The sequence below is a fragment of the Coturnix japonica genome, unplaced genomic scaffold, assembly GCF_054131305.1.
Source record: "Coturnix japonica strain WE unplaced genomic scaffold, WE-NBRP24 Scf041, whole genome shotgun sequence".
In the NCBI taxonomy this organism is placed as follows: Eukaryota; Metazoa; Chordata; class Aves; order Galliformes; family Phasianidae; genus Coturnix; species Coturnix japonica.
In genome coordinates, this window is record NW_028188944.1 from 3,531,848 (window position 1) to 3,556,126 (window position 24,279).

Consider the following 24,279-nt stretch of genomic DNA (forward strand, 5'->3'; position numbering starts at 1 on the left):
CTGACAGGAGGCAGAGTCCCATACCCGGCACACAGCCCCTGGGGCACAGCAGGGACCCTGCTCTGCAGGACAGCCCTGGGCACACACCTGCAACCCCGGCTGCACAGCCTGCAGCCATGCTGGGACACGTAGCCCTCATGGCTGTGCTTTCATACTGCAGTATGGAAGCCCTCAGGTAAGCAGAAGGCTTTTTCCACTGTAAAGAAACATTCATTGCCTGAAGCTAGATCTGCTTCGGGATGTTCCAGATTAAGTTAACCCTCTATGAATAGCAGCTGCATTACCTACTGCAAGGGACTTACTGTGTCATGGCCTCTGAGCAATGTTCCTGAAGTGAGCTCACAGCCCGCTCACACCGCACACATCCTGTAAGCTCTCTCCTATTTCTCTCGTCTCTGTCTTTCACCTGCTGGCTGTGCTGTGCACAAGAGCTGCTCCTGGGCACAGCTGTCTCTCTACAGCTCTGCCCACCTTTATGAGCTCCCTGTGTCCCAGGAGCGCGGCCAAGCTCAGCAGCAGAGGATGTCAGTTTTATCCTTCCCGCTCATTTCCCCTGTGTTGTCCCTGGGTCCTCGTGGCCATCAGCTCCTGAAAGACAACAGTATCATAACGGTTCTTTGAAATCTGCTGAGTTATCCACCAGTCATTTCCTGACATCTGGTGAGTCCTGCTTGAGAGTGTTTGATAAAACAAAAAGGGCAACCAGACAAGGACAAGGAGGGTTGAGACAGCTTCTCTGTGCAGGGCAGTGATCCAGCCGAGGCAGTGCAGGCGCCTCATCCCTAGATGGAAACCCTGGGGCAGAAATGGGATTCAGCTCCCCATAGACCCTTGGGAGCTGGGATTCCTCTATTTCAGCTCAGATGTGCACAAGGAGTTGCACAGTGCTGTTTTAATATCTTCCTTAAACAGAACTATAAACAAATAAACAGTAAATGTTTGCTGGATTCTTCCTATTTAAACTCTCTCCAGGTATCTCTCCATTTTGCTGAACAAGTTCTGATAACCCGAAATAGATAACAGGAAGGCACAAGGCACAAGATGCTCTTTAGGTTAGAATGGGCCCCAGGGCTCATTTGCTGCTGAGTCCATCAGCCACCAGTGCAGAGAGAAGTTTGCACAAACTGCTCAAGAAGACAAAGTCAGAAGTAACAGTGAAGTTTCTTGGAGTACTAATGGGCCCACTGAGGGCCATTACCAAGTAAGCTTCCCAAGGCACTAGTTAGAGAAGATAATTGGAAGACATGGAAACAGGCAGGGAAAGGCACTGGCATGCTAAGAAACCTCTCCTTTGCCTTACGAAGCAGACAGGTCAAGCCCTGATTGCAAGGCCAGAGGTAGGGAGATCCTGTCTCTCATGTTGTCTCAAGGCACTTCCTGGGGCAGTGAGTTGGAAGTCTGTATGATGTTAAGTGAAAGACATAGGAAAGGAAGATCCCAGGCTCTGCATGTGGTGCAAGGATGCTGTTAAGTTCATATCCCACATGTGCCCTGTGTCTCATCGCAGGATGTGGGGTGTGAGAAGGGCTCAGTCTGAACAAGCAGTCAATCACAGTGAAACTCTGAACTTCAGATCTCTCAGTTCCAGTGCCCTCCTGTGCACACTCTCTCATATTTTGATGTCCTTTGTGTTCTGCGGTGCCCAGAAGTGCTCCCAGTGCTCCAGGTGAGGCTGTAGCAATGCAGAGCAGAGAGGGACAAACCTTTCCTCACCCAGCTGGCAATAAATTGCTTGATGCGCTCCAGGTTACCTTTGGCCTTCCTGGCTGCCTGGGCACACTGCTGAATCACTTCCAATTTTATGTTGAGCAGGACCCCCAATCCTTTTCAGTCAGACCTCTCTCATGTGTCCCATATCCAGTCAGTGTGTATGTCCAGGGTTTTCCATACCCAGGTGCACAGTCAGGCACTTGTTCTTGTTATACTTTATGCACTTGGTGCTTAGTACCAACTGATACCCACTTCTCTGACTTGTGCACATCTCTCTGCAAGTCCTCTCCAACCTCAGTGGAGGCAACAGCACCTCCTCATCTGGTCTCATCAGCAAACTTGCTCAGAACATCTTCTAGTCCTGCATGCAAGTCATCTGCATAAACATGAAAGGAAAGTGGCCCTAAAATGGAACCCTGGGGAACTCTGACAGTGACCATCTACCAGCCCGATGGAACCCACTGACTATAATCCTTTGGGACAGAACTGCTGGCCAACTGCTCACCCACCACTGCTGGTGAACCTGAAAGGCAAAATGTCAGCATGCTGGGACAAACAGACAAACACCAAAATAGTTACATATAGCTGCGACAATTTATTGCCCGAAAAGCCATGATTTTAAAGGAGACAGACAAGGGCGTCCAAAAATCACACACGCTAATTGGAGGAAAGCTACTGCAATAACAACCCTATAACCCCCCTTCAAAGCCACGAGCCATTCATTCTTTTCCTAAAGATGTCCTTTGTTCTCATGCTGTTTATCCTGCTCCGCAGCTGCTGCTCTGTGAACTCCTTATCTCAATCCATGGCTGCTGCTCTGTAAAATTCTTCTTGTATTACAACACACCACGTTCTGTTTCTGTCTAGCTGTATGCAGGAATTTCTGTCCAGAAGGGTGCTGGAGAAATAGTATCAAAAGCTCTACTGAAATCCTCAAGGATTGCATCAACTGCCTTCCCTTGTTCAGCTCAATGGATAAAGGTGTCATAAAAAGACTTGAAATTAAATAGGACCATCCCCTCGGAATACTGTGTTGTCTGTGACCAATCACAGAATTGTACTTCAGTTGTTTTTCCATAACTCCCACCATCATTTTCTCCATAATTTTATCAAGCACTGGTGTGAGACTGAGAGGTCCATAGTTCCCCTTGTAATCTTTCTTGCTCTTCCTTATGATAAGACAACATTTGCCAGCTTCCTGTCAACTGGTATGACCCTAGATTTATTAGATGCCATTGAAATGCGAGCCCAGAGCATACTAAATTGTCATCAGTGCAAGAACGTAGATGTGCCGTATCTTTGCAATGCCTTGAAATCCAGACTATGCCACAGATGGACCAGAGAGGAAGATCTGCCTCTTCTGTTCTGAGCTCATCCTTTTGATAAGCTGAATATCACTACGTACTCTATGGGGACAGGTGCAAAAGACACACTGGGTGCCCTAAGCACGCGGCTGAGGTGGTATTTAGGATGGCCAAGAATACCTCCCTTCTGGCCCTCAGCTGATGCTCCAGAAGGAGCTGTCTATCTCATAGATTTTCCGTCACAGTTTACAAGCACTAGCACAAAACTAGGATCACCCAAGGCACGTTGGGCATCACTGAGAGACTGTGTATGAGCAGTGCAGTCGCTGTGGAATAAAAACCAAGGATTCAGATGAGGGACTCACACACAGACACCTCACTGTGCACATCTGAACTCAGCTAGGTGAACTTGCAACTCCCGTGGTTCTTTGAAAAACTGATCCCAATTCAGCCCCGGGGTTTCCATCTGAGGATGAGATGCCTAACGCTAGAATAAGGATGGGATGGTCTGATGATAACAGGACAAATGGAAACGGATTTAAATTAAAAAGGGGAGACATAGGTTAGATGTGAGGAACCTATTTTTTTACACAGCAACACTGGAAAAAGTTGCCCTCAGAGGCTGTGCATGCCCTGTGGATGGGATCCTGGGTTTACTCTGGGTTTACCCTCACGTCAGTCCATGTTTCTACTCATACTTTTCACTAGGTGAATTTTCACTTTACTCAAGGTTTTACTCACAGTTTACCATCAGGGTGTGTGATTGGGAGATGGGCTGGTGGAGTGACTTGCTGGCATCCCCAAGGGAAGGCTGCCAGGCAGATACCCCCAGAAAAGTGGTTGACTCCCTGCCCTGTCACAGTCGGACAGACCTGACTGATGAGGAGGGTTGGAAGAGAGTCCCAACTCAACGTCACAGGAGCCCCCCCATGCCTGCCTAGCCCTCGACCCCTGCTCCCTCTAAGCAACAGGTTTGACACTCTGAAATCTGAAGGAGATAAGAATGGGGAGGCAATGGAGGATCTGCCTAGGAGGGAACCTAATGCAAGGCAGTCACTACCAAGCCTTGTGACTTTCTCTGCCATGAAAGAAAGAAGGGTGGCCGTGGTGGGTGACTCCCTTCTCAGAGGAATAGAGGGTCCCATTTGCAGACTGGACCCGAGCCGTCAGTAAGTCTGCTGCCTTCTTGGTTTCAGGTCAGGGACATAACGAGGAAACTCCCCATGCTGGTTAGGTCCACTGATTATTTTCCACTACTCATAATTTATGTGGGCACTCCTGGTACAGACAATGCAGTAGATCCAAGATTTTGCTACACGTCCTGTGGTTGCTCCAAGCTCTGGACAGATCCCACTGTCACTCTGCCCCTCTGCGGTCACTTCTGCTACAGGTCCTGTAGCTGTTCCAAGTATCGCTATAAGAAAATGAAACAAATGCTGCCCAAGGGAGGTGCACTGTGCCAGGAGGTTCAGCCCTGTGGTGACTCCAACCCCTCCAATGAGCCCAGTGGCTGCTCCAACTTACTCACAGGTCCTGTGGTGATTCCAGCTCTGACAATGAGCTCTGAGGTTGCTTCAACTCCTGCAACAGCCTGACAGTCACTTCAGCTCCTACAGTGAACCCTATGGCTCTTAAAACCCCTGCAACTAGTCCTGGACTTGCAAACAGATACACATAGGGATTAGTTCGTATATGTTTGCAACTGCTTATGTCGTATATGTGTGAAAATATACTAAATATATTATATATGTATATATATATTGTCATAATTATTATCCTTTTCTTTTTATCTCAACCCATAAACCTTAAACCACAGCACTGCCCCGAGTCTCTTACTGATCTCATTGGGATTATACAATCTGATCTGGTCACACAGTGAAGAGCACCAGAAGATCTTGAGGTCTTCTCAGGGAGCAGCTGCTGAGGTATATTCCTTACACCAGCTTTGGAAGAGGCCTCCAGTTCTCTGGTCCTGCTCTGAAGCAGCCCTCTTGTTATGGCAGTGCCAGCAAGGACACCAGCCCTGACACAGCAGTTCGTATTGCCGGCTGCTGACTGCAGCCCCAGAGTGCTGCTGTAGAGACAACTGGACTGTTGTGAGACACACAAGTCCTTGAGCCTGCACAAATGAGAGGAGTTGAGAGCACTGTGGCAGTGTAAAGAGAGCAGGATTGAAAAGAGAATGTTGTGCAGCTGTCTGTTACTGTCCCCCCGACCCAGACCCGAACAAGGTAGGAAGAGAGAAGAGATAAAGAAAAGTCAATTTTGAAAACTTTTTATTTATCTCTTAACCTAATCAGGAAATCTGGTTCAATGTTTACTTGAGCTCTTGGAGTGAGAAAATGGAAAGTAGGCCGGAAAGAAGAGAAATAACTTGCAACATTTTTCTCCAGATTTCTGTATCATACATGATCAAAAAAGTATATATGCATAAAATATAAAGAACCATCACTGGGAATCCTGTGAGGAAGATGTGCATTTTATTGAAGCTGGAATAGTGCGTATTGCAAAACCTTCCTGAGAGCGTGCTTGATCTCCCTGTTCCTCATGCTGTAGATAATAGGGTTCAGTGTTGGAGGAACCACTGCATACAGAACTGCCACTGTCAGATCCAGAAGTGAGGAAGAAATGGAGGGGGGTTTCAGGTAGGCAAAAAAGGCAGTGCTGAGAAATAGGGAGACCACGGCCAGGTGAGGGAGGCACGTGGAGAAGGCTTTGTGCCGTCCCTGCTCAGAGGGCATCCTCAGCACAGCCACAAAGATCTGCACATAGGACAACACTATGAAAACAAAGCACCCAAAGGCTAAACTACCACTAAAAATGAGAAACACAATTTCCCTGAGGTAGGAGGCTGAGCAGGAGAGTTTGAGGATCTGGGGGATTTCACAGAAAAACTGGTTCACAACATTGCCTTGGCAGAGAGGCAGTGAAAACGTACTGGCAGTATGCAGCATTGAATTGAGAACCCCAGTGCCCCAGGCAGCTGCTGCCATGGTGGCACAAGCTCTGCTGTCCATCAAGGTCCCGTAGTGCAGGGGCTTGCAGATGGCAACATAGCGGTCATAGGACATGATGGTGAGAAGGGAATACTCTGCTGAGAGGAAGAAGGAAAAGAAAAAGAGCTGTGCAGCACATCCTGTGTAGGAGATGGCCCTGGTGTCCCAGAGGGCGTTGGCCATGGCTTTGGGGAGAGTGGTGGAGATGCAGCCCAGGTCGAGGAGGGCCAGGGTGAGGAGGAAGAAGTACATGGGGGTGTGCAGGTGGTGGTCACAGGCTACGGCTGTGCTGATGAGGCCGTTGCCCAGGAGTGCAGCCAGGTAGATGCCCAGGAAGAGCCAGAAGTGCAGGAGCTGCAGCTGCCGCGTGTCTGCCAACGGCAGCAGGAGGAACTCACTGATGGAGCTGCTGTTGGGCATCTGCTGTTGTTGGGCTTGGAGTCCTGCTCAGAGTGCAGAAGATAATGACAAGTCCAGACCATTCTCAGAGACACTCCTCCTGCTATACTATGTTTTTATTCTCTTACAACAGTGTACATTTAGCACCATTACTTGCATTTAATTTCATGTATTTCAACATTCCTTAAGCAGAAGCAGCATATGGAGCTCTAACCTTCCTTTTATTTTCTTATGCCTTCTCCCTGGCTATTTTCATCTGTTTCATATCTCATATCTTTACCCCAACTGCTCTTAGAGCCCTTTACCCCAGCTTCTGTGGCATTCAGTTTCAGTTAGAAAATGCTGCCTGTTTGTAGGATAAGTGAATTATTCATGCCCACAGAAAATGATGATAATTTCATCCTTCGAGAAAGGGGAGACTGAAAGCACATCATGTGTGACTGTTCACAAAACAAGCAATTGATTGATGAAAAATTCTCAGAACTCTTATTGTCCCTTTTAGATTTCTGACTCCAAACCTCTTTGCCTCAGAACAGGAAATGGAAACCCCCTGCCTTGGCTCTCCTCTTGCAAAGTGCCCTCAGAAACATTCATTTGTGCAGTGGAGCTGTGATCCCCTGCCCCAGGCAGCAGCAGCACAAGCCCTGCCGGGGGGCTCCTTCCCCCCACCCGTCTCCCTGCAGCGCCCTGGGCAGCTCCCCGGGCAGGCTGAGTGCTGAGCCTGGCAGGCGGCAGAGTCCCATACCCGGCACACAGCCCCTGGGGCACAGCAGGGACCCTGCTCTGCAGGACAGCCCTGGGCAACCGCCTGCAGCCCCGGCTGCACAGCCTGCAGCCGTGCTGGGACACGCAGCCCTCAGGGCTGTGCTCTGACACTGCAGTATGGAAGCCCTCAGCTGGAGCAGAAGGCTTTTTCCACAGTAAAGAAACATGCAGTGCCTGCATCCAGATCTGCTATGGGATATCCCAAATTAAGTTGACCCTCTATGAAAAGCAGCTCATGGTCTGCAGTGAGACTTACCCTGTCATGGTCTGTGAGCAATGCTCCTGCAGAGAGCATGCAGCCTGCTCACACCACACACATCCTGCAAGCTCTCTCCAGTTTCTCTCCTCTCCTTCTGTCACCTGCAGGCTGTGCTGTGCACAAGAGCTGCTCCTGGGCACAGCTGTCTCTCTGCAGCCCTGCACACTTTTATGAGCTCCCTGTGTCCCAGGAGCCTGGACAAGCAAGCAGCAGATTATGTCATTTTTATCCTTCCCACTCATCTCCCCTGACATGTCCCTGGGTCCTCATGGCCAACAGCTCCTGAAAGACAACAGCATCATGACTGTGCTTTGAAATCCGCTCAATTAACCACCACATGTCCAGTGGTCAGTGACTGATTGGAGACATATGGGGAGTGCTCCCAGAGTTCGTTTGATGAAACAATAAGGGCACCCAGACAAGGAAGGCGAGGTTTGGACTTTCCCTGTGCAGGGCAGTGATCCAGCTGAGGCAGTGCAGGAGTCTCATCCCTTGACAGAAATCCTGGAGATGAAATGGGATTCAGCTCCCTACACACCCACAGGAACTGGGATTCCTCTGGTTCAGTTCAGAAGTGCACAAGGAGTTGCCTGCATGTGAGCTCCTGCTCTGAGTCCTTGGTTCTTCAGCAGGGAGGCAGTTGCTCACACACAGACACTGGGTGATGCCCAAGGTGCCTGGGCTGCTCCTGATGTGTGCCAGTGCTTGTAAACCATGTGGGAAATCCCTGAGATAGACAGCTCCTTCCTGGGCATCAGCCGAGGGCCAGAGAGGGGATAGCACCGGCTGTCTGGTGAATTCACTCACAGCTGCAAGTGCAGCACAGGGCCTTCAGGAAAGCCATGCCCATGGTGTGACCATGTTGCTGTGTCAACTCCAAGGCCCACGATCAGTCTAATGTTTGTGTGCCACCTTCTGCACACTGATACCATAGATTAGCTATCCAGTCAGGCTATGTCCAGTGATGCTTTCCAATTAGGATGTTTACTTCTGTGGTTTTGCACTAGTGGAAACACCAACAAACAGTAAGCTAGAAATCTTGATAGAGCTGCAGGCCTGAGCTCCTGTTTGGACCATGGGGACACAGTTTAATGGCTTCCACAACTGCACTGTAGCACAAGGGGGATACAGAGTCTTTAGGATGGATGGGCGAGGAGACAAAGAAGGGCGACTGCCCTCTGTGAGAGTGCACTGAGCTCTGCCTGGGGATGGAAGAGCAGACAGGTCAGAACTAATGGAAATGGCAAACAGAGGAGACCATCAGTGTCTTTTCCTGTCTTCCTGATCAGGGAGAGTAAATGGAAGGTGCCCTCTGCAGACAGATGGGAATCTGATGTTGTCTGTCCCTTGTCCCATTTGGTGGCCTTTGTCACTCCATTATCTGCTGCAGGGACAGCACAGCAGGGCATGTGGCATCCAGCAGATCCATGGAGAGCACAGATGGCAGCTTCTTGACCAAGCCATGGAGGAACCAAAGAGGAGAGATGCTCTGCTGGATCTCATACTCACCGGCATTGAAGGACCTGTGGGAACTGTGAAGGTCAAAGGGGCATCAGGCCATGTGCAAGATGCAAATGTGTCTCTTTTTATTCATTTTGAGGCTGTAAGCTTAATATTTGATCATAAATGTCAATAAAACTGAATGAAATAATTGAAGACAAAGATGGAAATCAATGAAAATGTGTTAAGCCTTCTCAACATGAAAAATTCTCATGAGTCTTGTTCCATTTTAAGTTGTAAATATGAATCTTTGAGGTGATTTGACGTCTTTTTTTTTCTTTTACTGAAACTACAATGTTTTCCAGAACTGTGTTCGCTGGACACAAATGCCTTCAGATTCAGAGACACAGACAGCAGTGCCAGTGCCAATGCCCTGTGACTATAGCCCGGTGCCCAGCACTACTCTTCCCTGCTGCCTATTTGATGTGTCTCATCCTCCAGGTGTTTTCAACTCTCCTAAATAAATGGCCATGGTTAAGGGCATGTTTTCAGCAGGCCATTTGGGCACACACTACTCCCACTGCCCTCCAGATTTCTCCATCCCTTGCTCTTTGTTCAGTCAGATACCTCCCAATTATCTGTCTGATTTCTGACTTTCAGGGGGATTACTGGAATTTGTTCCATCTCCCCAAAGTCTGATGGAATGTGTTGTCAACTCCTTCACTGTGATTTGATCTATCCCTTCCTATCTATTCTTTTTCTTTTTCTTCTTATACTTTTTCTTTTTCTCAATCACTGTCTCTTTTTTATTAAGGCACGAAGTCTGAAAGATGTTCATTAATGTCAGTAAAAGTGAAAAACAGAGTTGGAGACAAAGATAGAAATCAATGAGAATGTGTTAACCCATCTCAATGTGTGAAATACAAGTCCTGATCAGTTTTAAGTTGATACCTCTCAACTACCTGGCTGATCTATCCCACGGAGATTACTGGAATTTGCTCCATCTCCCAGAGTCTGATGGCCTCTGTTGTCAACTACTTCACTGTGATTCAATCTATCCTATGCTACCTCAGTATAAATCATTTCTTTTAAAAGTATTCCATATGAAAGACAAACTTCAATAGATGCAGCTTGAACATGGCATGCAGTTGATCACTGTGTTTTACTGTTCATTCAATTGCATCACCTTTCCTTCCATTTGCTGGCCAGATAAAAAAGAGAAATCTTTCCTTTTCCATGTATAGCTGGTTCTCTGAGGAAAGCCAGTGGGAGTTGGTGCAAAGCAGTTTTAACACTGAGCGGATGAATGCAGAGGAGAAGAGTGATGTGAAGAAAAGTGATGCAAGTCCCATAGGTCCATTGTGAGCAGAAATTGGGTGGGGAGGTTGAGAAGGACCTTTGTCAACACAGTAACAGTACAGAACTCATTGGGACATCCTGGATTGGTATCAGTTGCACAGTGCTGCTTTAAACCCAGATATAAATAAAGAGAAAATAAATTTATAATGGATTCTATCTCTTTAATCTCTCTCCAGATATCCCTCCTTTTTGCTGAACAACTTCTGATAACCTGAAGAAGATAACAAGATGGCATAAGGCACAGGAGATTCTTTAGGTTATAATGGTCCCAGGGCACATTTGATGCTGAGTCCATCAGCCTCCAGTGCAGAGAGAAGTTTGCACAAAGTGCTTAACAAGACAAAGTCAGAAGTAACAGTGAAGTTTCTTGGAGTATTAATGGGCCCAGTGAGGAACATTAACAAGCAAGCTTCCCAAGGGACTTGTTAGAGAAGATAACTGGAAGCCATGACTACAGGCAGGCAAAGGCACTGGCATGCTAAGAAACCTCTCCTTTGCCTTACGAAGCAGACAGGTCAAGCCCTGATTGCAAGACCAGTGGTAGAGAGGTCCTGTATCTCATGTTGGCTCCGTGCATTTCCTGGGGCAATGGGTTGGAATTTTGTATGATGTTAAATGATAGACATGGGGACAGAAGATCCCAGGCTCTACATGTGGTGCAAGGACGCTGTGAGGTTCATGTCCCATATGAGACCTATGTTTCATTGCAGGATGTGAGAAGGGATGTGAGATGGGCCCAGTCTGAACAAGCAGTCAATCCCTGTGAAACTCTAAACTTTAGATCTCTCAGTTCCAGTGCCCTCCTTTGCACATTCTCCCAGAGTTTGAAGTCCTTTATGTTCTGTGATGCCCAGAACATAGTGAGGCAGTAGCAATGCAGAGCAGAGGGATGATCCTTTCCCTCACCCAGCTGGCAATAAGTTGCTTCATGCACTCCAGGGGACCGTTGGCTTTCCTGGCTGCCTTGGCACACTGCTGACTCACATTCAGTGTGATGCTGACCAGCACCCCAATCCTTTCCAGTCAGACTCCTCTCCAGTGTCCCATATCCAGTCAGTGTGTATGTCCAGCATTGCCCCTACCCAGGTGCACAATCAGGCACTTGTTCTTGTTATACTTTATGCACTTGGTGCTTAGTACAACTGGTACCCAGTTCTCTGACTTGTCCACATCTCTCTGCAAGTCCTCTCCACCCTCAGTGGAGGCAACAGCACCTCCTCATCTGGTCTTATCAGCAAACTTGCTCAGAACGTCTTCTAGTCCTGCATTCAAGTCATCTGCATAAACATGAAAGGAAAGTGGCCCCCAAATGGAACCCTGGGGACCCCGACAGTGACCATCTACCAGCCTGATGGAACCCACTGACTATAATCCTTTGGGACTGACCTACTGGCCAACTGCTCACCCACCACATTGTGCTTCTGTCTAGCCATATGCAGAACATTCTGTCCAGAAGGTTGTTGTGAGAAACAGTATCAAAATCTCCACTGACATCCTCAAGGATTACATCAACTGGCTTCCCTTGGTCAACTAAACGGACAACTGTGTCACAAAATTAGCTTAAATTAAACAGGACCTTCGCCTCACAAACTTGTGTTGGCTGCGACCAATGACAGAATTGTCCTTCAGCTGTTTTTCCATAACTCCCACCATCATCCGGAAAGCAAATGGGATCCTGGGCTCCATCAGGAGAGAGGTGGTCAGCAGGGATAGGGAGGTGATCGTCCCTCTCTACTCTGCTCTTGTGAGGCCCCATCTGGAGTACTGTGTCCAGGTGTGGAGCCCTCAGTACAAAAAAGACATGGAGATTTTGGAAAGGGTCCAGAGGAGGGCCACAAAGATGATCAGGGGGCTGGAGCACCTCCCCTATGAGGACAGGCTGAGGGAGTTGGGTTTGTTCAGCCTGGAGAAGAGAAGGTTGCGGGGTGACCTCATTGCAGCCTTTCAATACCTGAAGGGAACTTACTCCCAGGAGGGGAGTAAACTCTTCGAAAGGGCTGATAATAGCAGGACTAGGGAAATGGTTTTAAGTTAAAAGAGGGAAGATTTAGGTTGGATGTTAGGGGAAAGTTCTTTACTAGGAGAGTGGCTAGGTCCTGGAACAGGCTGCCCAGGGAGGTTGTGGATGCCCCGTCCTTGGAGGTGTTCAAGACCAGGTTGGACAGGGCTCTGGGCAACCTGATCTAGTAAAGGCGTATGTTTGGTCCATAATTGCCTATGTCATCTTTCTTGCTCTTCCTTACAATGAGACAACATTTGCCAGCTTCCTGTCAGCTGGCATGACCCTAGACTTCTTTAGATTCAATTGAAATGAGAGCCCAGAGCACACTAAGGCGCCATCATTGAAAGAAAGTAGATGTGCCATAGCTTTGCAATGCCTTGAACTCCAGAGTATGCCACAAATGCAGCAGAGGGGAAGATTTGCCTCTTCTGTAGTGAACGCATTCATTTGGTAAGCAGAATAACACTACCTGATACACGGGGACTGTGTCTCTGCTCTGCTCTGCTCAGCTCACAGGGCAGCGGTTCGGCAGGGTGTTGCTCTCATGTCAGTGCAGGTAAACTCACTTTAACCCTTTTTCCTCTGTAAATGCTTCCTCTGTTTGTATGCTCAGATACACTTCCACATTCCCTCAAGTACACTTTCATATATAATTAACAATTACACTTTCTTATACCATAAAAACAGTTTGTCAAACAGTACACTTCTTCAGTTCACATAAACTCCCTTAATACAGTCTGTATTCTTCAGTTATAAACACTGTGCCACAGAACCAGCACTGATTGAACCACCTCCCTCACACACTCCCTCGCAAGCAGTACATAGTATTACATAAATGGGTTGACACTCATTGGTCGGGTGGAATGTACACCTCTCCTCAGGACAATCTTACTAATCTACAGAGTACAAACTCCCGTCTTCTTACATACAAGCAGAAAGTACATATGAGTGGACAGACAACACAGTCTTTCACTTTGTCCGTGTCTGGCCACTTCCCTCACAGGAGGAAGGAAACATGGATCGGGACTCGGCACTCACCCTGCAGCTGTTCTGTGTCTCACTCACACCACACTCACTCTGACATTTAGATCAAAAACCATGGTTTATTCATACTACACAATGCTGACAACGTTTTCTAGCTGGAAACTTAATAACACTCATACTCTGGTCGACCAGTTGCAAACGTTAATATTTTTCCCAGAGTCGTCTTGACACACGGTACCAAACACTTAAAGCAGATGATAATATTGAACATACAACCTATAAGCCCCATGATTACACCTTGGAGAACCCAGGCTACCATTTGACAGGCTATCCACTATATCCCATACCCGTAGGAGACACCAAGCTGGGTCCCTCCTATTGTCAACTACCTGGGAGAGAGTATTTGTTCTTGTTTCCATTCATATGACATACAGTTCCCTTTCATAGGAACTCACCCAAGGAGTCTTCCTACCCCAGCTGGCAACCAAAGCCATGAGCTCACCTCCCTGGGAGCAGCACGTATGGCTGTAAACTGTGTAGGATGTCTCCTCAAGACATATGGGCTCCACTTACCATACACATACCTGGTCCACCTATGGGTGGTCCTTGTCTGTCCCTGCAGTGATCAGGTGAGGAAGGGAGTCCTTCAGAGAAATTTCAGGGTGTGCCAAAAGTGTCTCCCTCTCAGCTGGTCCTGCAGCGAACAGAGCTGGTCCCACCTGGGCCGCCAAACTGACTACAGGAATTGAACTCTATAACCTCTATAACTGATACAGTCTCCCATGACATACTTATACCAAAGCTGAGGAAGTATGGGATAGATGAGCGGACAGTGAAGTGGGTCGAGAATTGGCTGACTGGCAGAGTGCAGAGGGTTGTCGTTGGCGGTGCAGTGTCTGACTGCAGGGCTGTAACTAGCGGCGTCCCCCAGGGGTCTGTGCTGGGTCCGGTCTTGTTCAACATCTTCATCAATGACCACCCTCAGCAAGTTTGCTGATGACACGAAGTTGGGAGGTTTGGCTGACACACCTGAAGGCTGTGCTGCCATTCAGCGAGACCTGGACAGGCTGGAGAGCTGGGCAGTAAGAAACCGGATGAGGTTTAACAAAAGCAAGTGTAGAGTCTTGCACCTGGGTAGAAATAATTGCATGCACCGGTACAGGCTGGGGGAAGAGCTGCTGGAGAGGAGCTCTGCTGAGAGGGACCTGGGCGTCCTGGTGGACGACAGATTAACCATGAGCCAGCAGTGTGCCCTTGTAGCCAAAAAAGCCAATGGCATCCTGGGGTGCATTAAAAAGAGCGTGTCCAGCAGGTCGAAGGAGGTGATCCTCCCCCTCTACTCTGCCCTGGTGAGGCCTCATCTGGAATATTGTGTCCAGTTCTGGGCTCCCCAGTACAAAAAAGACAGGGATCTCTTAGAAAGAGTCCAGCGGAGGGCCACAAAGATGGTGAAGGGCCTGGAGCATCTCCCCTATGAGGAGAGACTAAGTGAACTGGGTCTGTTTAGCCTTGAGAAAAGAAGGCTGAGAGGGGACCTAATCCAGGTCTATAAATATTTGAGGTGTGCGGGGCAAAGTGGTGAGGCCAGACTCTTTTCAGCAATGTGTGGAGATGGGACAAGGGGAAACAGGCAGAAACTGGACCATAGGAAGTTCTGCACTAATGTGTGCAATAACTTCTTTATGGTGAGAGTGACAGAGCACTGGAACAGGCTGCCCAGGGTGGTTGTGGAATCTCCTTCTCTGGAGATATTCAAGACCTGCCTGGATGCCGAGCTGTGCGACGTGGTGTAGGGAACCTGCTTTGGCAGGGGGGTTGGACTCAATGGTCTCTGGAGGTCCCTTTCAACCCCTACAATTCTGTGATTCTGTGAATATCATGGGGTGGTTTGGATGGGGAAAGACTACCCCTTTGAATGACCTTTTGTCAGGGCATGTCCTGGGATTCCTAGGATCCTCAAAATGCAGCATTGCTTCTGTCACTGAAAAATGGGGCCCTGTGTGGGACGGAGGGAGGGTCCATGAGTCCCTGGCCCACCTGACTGAGTATTTCCATGGTGTTAGCAAAGACATACTTACAACTTGAGAATGAGAGTTAGCTGCGTTCATGGTGGCATGGCCACTGCTGATGGCCTTGAACTGTCTGAACATAACTGAAGAGGCTCAGGCTGATGCAAATCAGCTATTGAATGACAGTGTTGAAAAACTGGAAAGACAGGTGGCAGTTTTGATGGGGAAAAAACCTAATTCAATCATTCTCCTATGGAAGATCAGGGACATCTCTCTGGAAGACCATGGGGACCCTGTACAAGGGAATCTGTATAAAATGGACTCTGTAAATGCAGGTACTAAAAGATCAGATTTTGAGGTTCCATTTGGACTAGATCTATTTGAGATCTGACTGATTGTAACCCAAAAATGAAAAAAAAAATGCAGGATAGGCCGGTGGGAGTGCCCTGACCAGTGTCCAACCCCCCAAACCCTGCTGCCCATAATACAGCAGCTGAACTGATGGATATAGTACAGTGGTTTAGATAGAAACCAAGAGAGCATGCCAGCATAGCTGCTCTGGTTATGGGACATGGAGGCAGAAAGCGCTGTGGTGAACGGACTGGAAATTTCAAAACTGACATCCATTACTACTCACCCTGCCCTCAGGCAAAGACTGTATGCTCTGTCCAACATAATGAGGATAGCCATTTGATCAGTGAATGATTTATGGTTGTGTGTCATATAACATGGCCAAATAAGAAAGACATACCATTAAATACGAGCCTGTGGTCCTCTATGGAGGACTAACAAAATTATATTAGAGAATTAGGCATGAAAGAGGCAATCTATGAAGATGATTTTGAGAGCCCAGTCAATAAATTTTTCATCAGGAACGAGGGATCTCATCCTACAGCCATCACCTTTACATCAGGATGGGTCTATGTTATCCATACTGAACCCCCCAGTGGCCCTCCGGTGCTGTAATACAACAGGCTGCTCAATTGATGGAGAGACAAGAGTGCCTATGGCCAGATGCAGGCTCTGAATGGTGGTGGAAAGGTCAGAGAACCATCTGCTGCCATGACTTAGGCGTCCAGCCCCTAAGGTAATCCAGTCTGGACCCATTAGGGTCTTGAGACAACAAATGTTTAAAGACCAGATTAGAGCAGGAGTTCAGTTTAAAAAGAACAATGGACAGCATAATCAGGAAAAAATATCTGTTAAACAGGCCCAAGCACTGAGTATTTATAGTCCAACCTTTTCAGCCAAACTAGATGTGAATGTAACTCAAGAAGGGTCTGGATGGGGGCTCTGGCAGAGCCAGAGTTCTTTGTGAACCCCTATGAGGTTTTGGTCACAGGTTTGGCATGGAGCAGAATCAAGATACATCACAGTTGAAAAGCATTTATTGGCTACCTATTCTACACTACAGGTGGTAGAACCAGTAGCTCAGATTTCAGAGGTTATCGTTAAACAACAAGGCCAGTCCAGGGGTGGGTAAAAGATCTAACACACATCTCTATGATGGGGGTGGCCCAATCACAAGCAGTGGTGCGCTCAGTTGTTCTGCTTGCCTGCTCCTCAAGGAGTTAGGAGAAATCTATGCCTGCTGCGTGTTCGAGTGCATGCGCAATGCCATGTGGAGGGCTTATCACAATAAAGATTGGCGGATTTGCTGCGTAGACCGGTCAGAACTCAGATCTGCGTTGTGCTTCCTGCGGCACCAAACGCCCAACAGTGGCAATTCCGTGTATTGGCCAGCAGGTGGCAGCAGAGACCACGGAAAGAACGTCTGCGGGACAGACCCTGGGGATCCGTTCTCTTTTGATTATAGGGGAAGAACACAAAGATGGAAGAGGAGGGAAGGGGGAAAAAAAAAAGAAAAAAAGAAAAAAACAAACCACAGCAAAGAAATAAAAACTTCTCCAAATGTAGCAAACATGAATCTCTGCCAATAAATAAATGAGTAATTGAATTGATGTCCCTCCCCCCCCCCCCCCCCCCCCCCGTCCCCCCCAACTTCTGAGATGAAAAAAAACCACCTGGTATCAATTGGACAGATGCACACAGTGAAGCCAGGGATGGTCTGAAACGCAAAGCAGCTGAGCAGCTTTTAGAAGAAAACAGAGTAGTAACAACTTCTGTACCTACATTCACCACTCTGAGATCCTGTCTGGGTCACCCAAGGCTTGTAAATAACCACTGGGTCGGTTCTGATGTCGAGTGATTTGTTGTCAGTTCTCTCATGGTTCTCCGGTCAGTTCTCCGGTGCCAGGATCTGCCACAGGGCATTCTGACCACGGGCATCATGTTTCTACGCTGCCGCCTGCATTTAACAGGCAATGGGACTGCCCAGCATGTGCAAGGCAGCACCTCTTTCACACCACCAGAATGTTTAAGGCTGTTGGGATTGTTGTTAGCGTCCCATTAACACTGAGGCTAGAGATACCCTTAGGATTGACATTACTATTAGCAGTACTTTGATGGTGCCCTATCTGGGTCATTTCCAGGGGATGTCAGGAGTAAGGCACAGTGTCAGGAGAAAAAGAACAGACTCTGTTACTTTACAAAAGTGATAATAGAGAGAGTTCATTGGAAAAAATACGACTCTTAAATAATACAAAGCATGCTTCTGAATGGACGCAGGTATCATCTGGGCTCTGATTAATATTACTTTTAAGGTAAAGATTATTGTTACCTTAATGATTGTTTTTGGATTATGATCAGGGTTAAGGTTCCTTTTGCTACAAACTTCTAGCATCATTTTTGTTGTTACATTTGGAGTTAGGGACAACTTTAGAATCAGGGTAAGGGTTAGGATTAGAGTTACATTGTGGGTTAATGCTGTTATCTTTACAGCTCCTGTGAGGGTTGGGGTCTGGGTCAGGTGTTTAAAAATGAAATGAAAAAAGAATTAAAAAAATATATTGAAAGCTTCAGATTTCATTAATCTTTGTGGAAATCATATAATGTGCAACTCAGATCTACCTCTTCGTGCAGTGACTGCCTGTAAATTTGCTGGAGCCTAATATAGTATGGCCTTGTGCTTTCCGCTAACTCACCTTCATTTCATTTTCATTACATTTGCTTGGTAGTCAGATTTTGGTGTGTGGATATTTTAAAACAATCTAACTGACACTGGCAAAAAATTAAAAATAAATAAATAAATGCACGACAGCATCAATTGTATCAATTTTTATAGATAAGATAAAGAATAGCAGTTTCCCTTAGTTTTCTGTGCCTCTTTACTTTCTTACCCTCTCCCACGGTGTGAGAAACTCTCAAAGTCAAAGATTTCTAGTTAGGCAAAGATGGCAGCGATAGCAGCAGTGCTTATTCATTATTGCAATACTGCGCGCACATCCCCTATTGGCAAGGGAGAAACTGCACACCAGTCAGTGAAATCAATTCTGTTCTGTGCCCTAAACCCACTGCAGGTGATGCTCTCATGGCTTTCATTGGTTGAGCATCTCAGGCTCACAGACTCCTCGAGACTGTTGCTAGGATTCATTTCCATATAAGGTCAATTACCAACCTCTTGTTTTTAGGTCTGCCTTGTACTTTTCTGCGGACAGAGAAGGGCAATGTTTCCAAAAGTCAGTACATTCATTCTGTCCTGTGCTGGGCTCTACCCACCCTGTGTATTTCTCTTGTGCTTGTCTCAATTCTCCCCATGTCAGAATGCCCCCAGTCTGAACTTAACTCTGTTCAGCAACTTTCTTGGTGCAAAAACTACTTATACAGCTGTTTTACAAGAGGGTTATACATTCAGTTAGGGCCTACACTATGTACTGAAAATACTGGAAACTTCCACTGCAAAACCACAATCTACCTCTCTCATCTGTGCAGCCTTGCAGACCCAGAGCACGCCAGGTTATTTCTGCTTTCATAGCATTTGCATGCTGTAGGGTGAGCAAAAGGTTCTGCTGCTTGATTCTTCTGCAAGAGCTGCCTACCGGCAAATGGTTGCAGGGATGGAGGATGTGACAGAAATCATTTGTCTCCACAAGAGCAGAGTTACATTCAGTGCAGAGTGTGAGAGTCAGGTTGGTGTGGAAAAGCACTGACACGCTGGGGATGATGCAGTGCTCACATGTCTAACACTCACAGACATTACTGTCAAAAGGATGGTGCTGTGTTGTGCTTCTACATTTGGCAGCCCCTGCAGAAATGCTGTGGCACACAGAGCACCTTTGTATTGCACTGACTGCTGCCATGCAGCATGGATTTAACACACCAAATCCAGAGGAGCATGACTGCATCTAACTGCCCTGAGAAAAACTACTGTAGCTGAAGAGATGAGGAGGCAGCTGCTCATCTGCAGAACAAGCAGTACTGCCAGACATTGGGCCAGGTGAGCACCTCCTGCTGCAGCGTGATGATGACAGGGCTGGAGATGATCTGCAAAGCCAGCTTAAAAGTGGGAGACGTGAGTCAACATGGCAGGAGGACAGAGGTGTTAGGGAGCAGCCAAGGCATCAAAGAGTATCAAAAGGCTTTGAAAGGTATCACAAAGTGACAGCCAGGAAGACTGGGATTATCATGAGCAGCAGCCTGGATGCTAGAGATTATTTGCTCCCATACAAAATGGTAGAGATCTTGCTGCAGACATCCCAAAGCCAGGCAAAATGGGAACCCAGAGCTCTGCCTGCACGAACCCCACAGCCAGAGTGTTGCAAGCTGAGCTGCCTTGCTGTTTGTTGCATTCATCCCAATTCCTGTGAATGAAGACTTGGAATGCAGTCAAGACGATGATTGAGCATGAGTGACTTTATTCAATAAAAGACAGGAGGGCTTGAGAGGTCAAGGGTGAAGATGGGACTCCTCTTGTCAAGATGAGAGTGGCTCAGAGCTTGTGCTGCTGCCTGGTGCCTGGGACTGGCAGCCTGACTCTAAGTCCCCATCTAAGATGCTCAGCTTCACCTCACTGATGCTGACCTGCTCCTGCATGGTGGTGCTGCTGCTGGGGCACTCGGGCTGTGCTTGGGATGGGCAGCACTGCAAAGGCGCTGGGTCACAATCCAGGCAGGTGACTGCTGTGTCTGGCAGGCTCAGGTCAGCATCTTCAGCAGAGCCAGGAGATATGAGAGCATGAATGTGGATGAGCCCCTTGTGTCCATCACTGTTACCATGTGGAAGGCTGTCATCCGAATTGCAGCGATTCGTGCTTAATAAGAACTCTCCATTGATGGAAACACACTGCACATCACTACTTGGTTTGGATCTTTGGGGTTGACAAGGGCTCAAATCACCTAGGAAGGCATAGAAACACAAGGGTTAGTGTCAAACATTTGCAAGTTGAATCATGAAAGAGGCTGTTGATACTTGGTAATAGAGTGGCGTCAGGAAGAAGCAAATAGGCTTCAAGCAACAGAGCCACTGTCTTGAAAGTGATCCTCATGCAGGTCCAGCTCGTGTGTTGTTTCACTGTAATCTGCTTCTTTGGGTCTACCTAGTGGGCAGCAGCACTCGAGCTGTTACTGATATCATTGAAAAGAACTGGAGACAGTTGTTCTATTCCTAAGAGCTTCAAGGTGCCTAGAAGCACAAATAGAAACCAGCAGTATTTCATCACTTCACCAAAAAGAAGGTCAAACACCTGAGCTGTGAAGAGCAGTTACAGAACCTATGCATAAGATCACACCAGGCATAGTTTGTTCTAACAACAGTTATGGCACATAGTCCATTTCCTTCTATATTCCCAAAATGAAATGATGTGGAGCATTACAGGGAAAGAAACACTGCACACAGACACTATGACCCTGATTTGACTCAAGCAGCAGACTTAAAACAAGTCAGAGTTTTAGATTCCAGGATATTTCAGGACCTATCATGTGTGAAATTCAGTTACACAACAGTGCCTAGGTGCCTGCGTTTCAAGCAACTTTCAGATCACAGCCATGTAAAATAAAAACAAATTCAGTGCAGAAATAGCAAGCCTGTACCTTAATACTCATGAGATTATCCATTTTTTACAGCACTCTGACTAAGTTCTAAAACTTGCTCATCCCAGTTCACTTCAACAAGTTCCACCAGTTCAAGCAACGCAGTTCTGAGATCCTGTGTATGTTATGCAGATAAAATTGAACAGTGCAGGAATAATCTCTGACAGCTTTAAGAGCTCCGTTCTGCTTACAAACTCTCAGTCCAAAATTATTCGCAGTTTTAAGGAAATGAACACCTGAAGCAGTTGGATCATCTGCCATTTGCTGCATTCTGCTTCTTGGCATCATGATTAGCACAAAGGGTTTTCTGCTGTCCTGCAGAGATGGACGAAGTCCTGCTTACAAATGGACCAAGTTCCAGTGTACAGCAGAGTTTGTACCAGACTAACAAGCCACGTCATTCAATTCATTTGCTCAGGTTGTTATGCACTCCGAAAGGAAACAGAACTAACTGTTGAATTCTGAAGGTAATCTGTGGGGTCCTGTAGAGAGTGTTTTTTACAGCTAGTTAGCTGAGAAGGGTCGTAAACACGGTGCGGTTAATCAAGCACCTGCAAGGACAGTGAGAACATCAGGATGCCCTGGGATGGTGAGAAACTAGCCATGGTTCTGGGAACTCAGCAAGGGAGTAGCTTTCAGGATGATAACAACAAGCTGTTAAGATACTCGGGGATGGTATGTAATTGGGAACCAATGATGAGCTCCACTTTTGCAATATGTATGAGCTAATTATCCGTATTATAAAGGTACACGCAGCCAAGGAATAAATGAGATTCGCTGATCATATGTCAATGACAGGTGTGGTCGTCTGCTTTTCTCCCGCCGTTCTGCAACATCGTTGTTGTTTAGTGTCACTGGGTTCGTTAAACTGCTGTTCATTCTCGGATCGTTGGTTTTTTTTCATTTTTTCCCTCCTAGACCCATTCACAATCTCCCTTCCCTTCCCCTCTCGGCCGCGCCGCACCACGCTGTTAGAGAGGGGAGGTTCTTTGTTCCTTCTCTCCCTGGGTTTGTTCCCACTGTCACCGAGTGAGCTCTAGAGAGAACTCCGTGACACAAACTCATTGCAAAGTCTAAGCTAGAAGAAGCGTCACCTCAGTGTATCCCAGAAAAAGAACAGCGTTGAGATTTTAATTGGTTTTGGTTTTTTGTTTTATTGGGGGTGGGTTGATTTTCGTTGGTTTTTTAGGGTTTATTTTTGGTTTTTTTGTCTTTTTTTTTTTTTTTGGGGGGGGGGGGGGGGGGGGGGTGGAGGGGTGCAAGGGGAAGGGAGAGGGAGGGGACAGTTGTTTGGTTATTTTTAATATACAATAAAGCTATGCAGTTCCGCTGTCAGTCGCCTCAGAGAGTTCCCGAAGGAGCTCAACCACATTCTGCTCAACATCGAGTTGTTCCATTGAGTGGAGCAATGGTAGTCTTGCAGATGGAGCAGTGCAGGAATTCTGACAGGATCTCCAGGTGTATCCAGTTCATCAACTGAAAGCTCCGCAACCAAATTGGAAGGGACCAGTCCTCTTGTGCCATCTGTCAGCTCTCCCTGAAACCAGCCATTCTCACCCACATCTCCAAAGACATTACGTTTTGTCCAGCAGTCAGAGGAAGCTCGTTTTCTGGGTCCTCATTAGGACCCTCAACAGGAATGTAGCTGTGTCGAGCTAAGAATCTTCAAACTGCTGGTGATACCTGTCCTGGAGTATGCAGGATGAAGGACAAAAGCTCTGCTCTCACATTCAGGGCCATCCTCTGACAGAAGGCAGCACTCAGGACTGTTCCCAAGGATCTCTTTCATGGCTTTCAGTTCAAGCTCCTGGTCTTCCAGATGACCTTGAAGACTTCGGGCCTCTTCAATGGCAGAATGGAACGGACTGGAGCTATTACGGAGATTCTTGTTTGACTGGGTCAGAGTCTGTCTCGTTGCCTTCCCCAGCTCCATCTGCTGCTTCTGCTGCTCTCTTTTCCCTCTTGCGCGCTCTGTGAGAATGAGTTTCAGAAAGCACTACTCAGTGACAGGAAATAAGGGGAAACTTGAAAGACTTTGCAACCTAAGTCCTGGCAGTGTACTGCCAGCGGCTGATTTGGCCATCCAGGATCCTGGCACCACAAATGCTTCATTGCCAAATGCAGCAATAAGGTGTTCTGGGGAAAGGCCAACTCACAGGTAGTCTTTGAGCACCCATATCACAACACCAACGGCCAGCACCAGCGCAGGCAGCAGCATCGCTGAGACCGTCACCGGAATGCGGCGCTTCCGCACAGATGTGTGAGCAGCATCCTCTGTGCTTTTGCCTGTGTTCATCCCTGGAAGAAATGAGACAATGTCCCACGTTACCTTCAGCTGCGCTACAGATAATCTCTCAGTGTGCTTCATGGACCCAAGAGGTCATTTTGTCAGTGGGTGCCTCCGTCTCTGGTGCCGAAGCACCGGAGGACAAGAAGGATTGCTTCCACCTCTCGTTGGGTATGGAGAGGCTGCACAGGCACTACCCGTGTCCTCCTCTGGGCCGAGAGCTGGGGCTGTACTCTGGGGTCTGGGCTTGGTCCGTGGGGAGAGCTACAGAGCAGAATCCCTCACGCTTTTCCCAGCATGCGTGTCCTGAGCTCCCCCTGTGGGACGCCCCCCAGGCTGAAGGTCAGGCTTCAGCCAGCACAGGGCACAGCCAGAGCCAGCCCAGGGGAGAAACACTCCTGCAGGCTCCTACCACACAAGACCCTGCTCATCACCCTCAGGTGGCTTCGTTCCAAAAGGGCAAACTCTGCGATCTGGGAGCGGTGGGAGCTGAGCAGGGTCACAGAGGTCTGCAAGTACCTTCCCTGGCACATTGCTGGAACAACTCTCCACACCCCACGAAGGCCAGCCATTTTCAGAGAGCCACCCCTGGCTTCTTTTACATGTGCTCTATGCTCACACGCTCAGGTCTGGCTGCTGACCTGGTGTGAAAGAGCTGGCAGCAAGAGCCTGCAGGCACGCAGTGACTCTGGTTCGTGACACCGTATGATCATAGGACAGAAATTACCTGGCATGCCGGTTGGTGCTGCCTGCATTCCTCTGTCCGGGACGGGCAGTGTGGGATATCCGCCTTCCTGCAGCGCATCCGGGACTGGCAGTGTGGGATATCCACCTTCCT

The 24,279-nt window shown here is 47.7% G+C and overlaps 1 protein-coding gene and 1 long non-coding RNA gene across 2 annotated transcripts; both read right to left on the bottom strand.

The window, feature by feature from the left end:
- Positions 1-5,494: 5,494 nt before the first annotated feature.
- LOC146752820 (olfactory receptor 14J1-like) lies at positions 5,495-6,430 on the bottom strand. Its single transcript, XM_085531288.1, has one exon. The coding sequence runs from the start codon at positions 6,428-6,430 to the stop codon at positions 5,495-5,497; it is 936 nt and encodes a 311-aa protein (XP_085387414.1).
- Positions 6,431-22,406: 15,976 nt separating this feature from the next.
- LOC146752821 (uncharacterized) lies at positions 22,407-24,270 on the bottom strand. Its single transcript, XR_014940366.1, has 3 exons — positions 24,169-24,270; positions 23,311-23,452; positions 22,407-23,125 (listed from the first exon to the last, which is right to left on the bottom strand). It is a non-coding gene; the product is annotated as an uncharacterized LOC146752821 (long non-coding RNA).
- Positions 24,271-24,279: the final 9 nt, after the last annotated feature.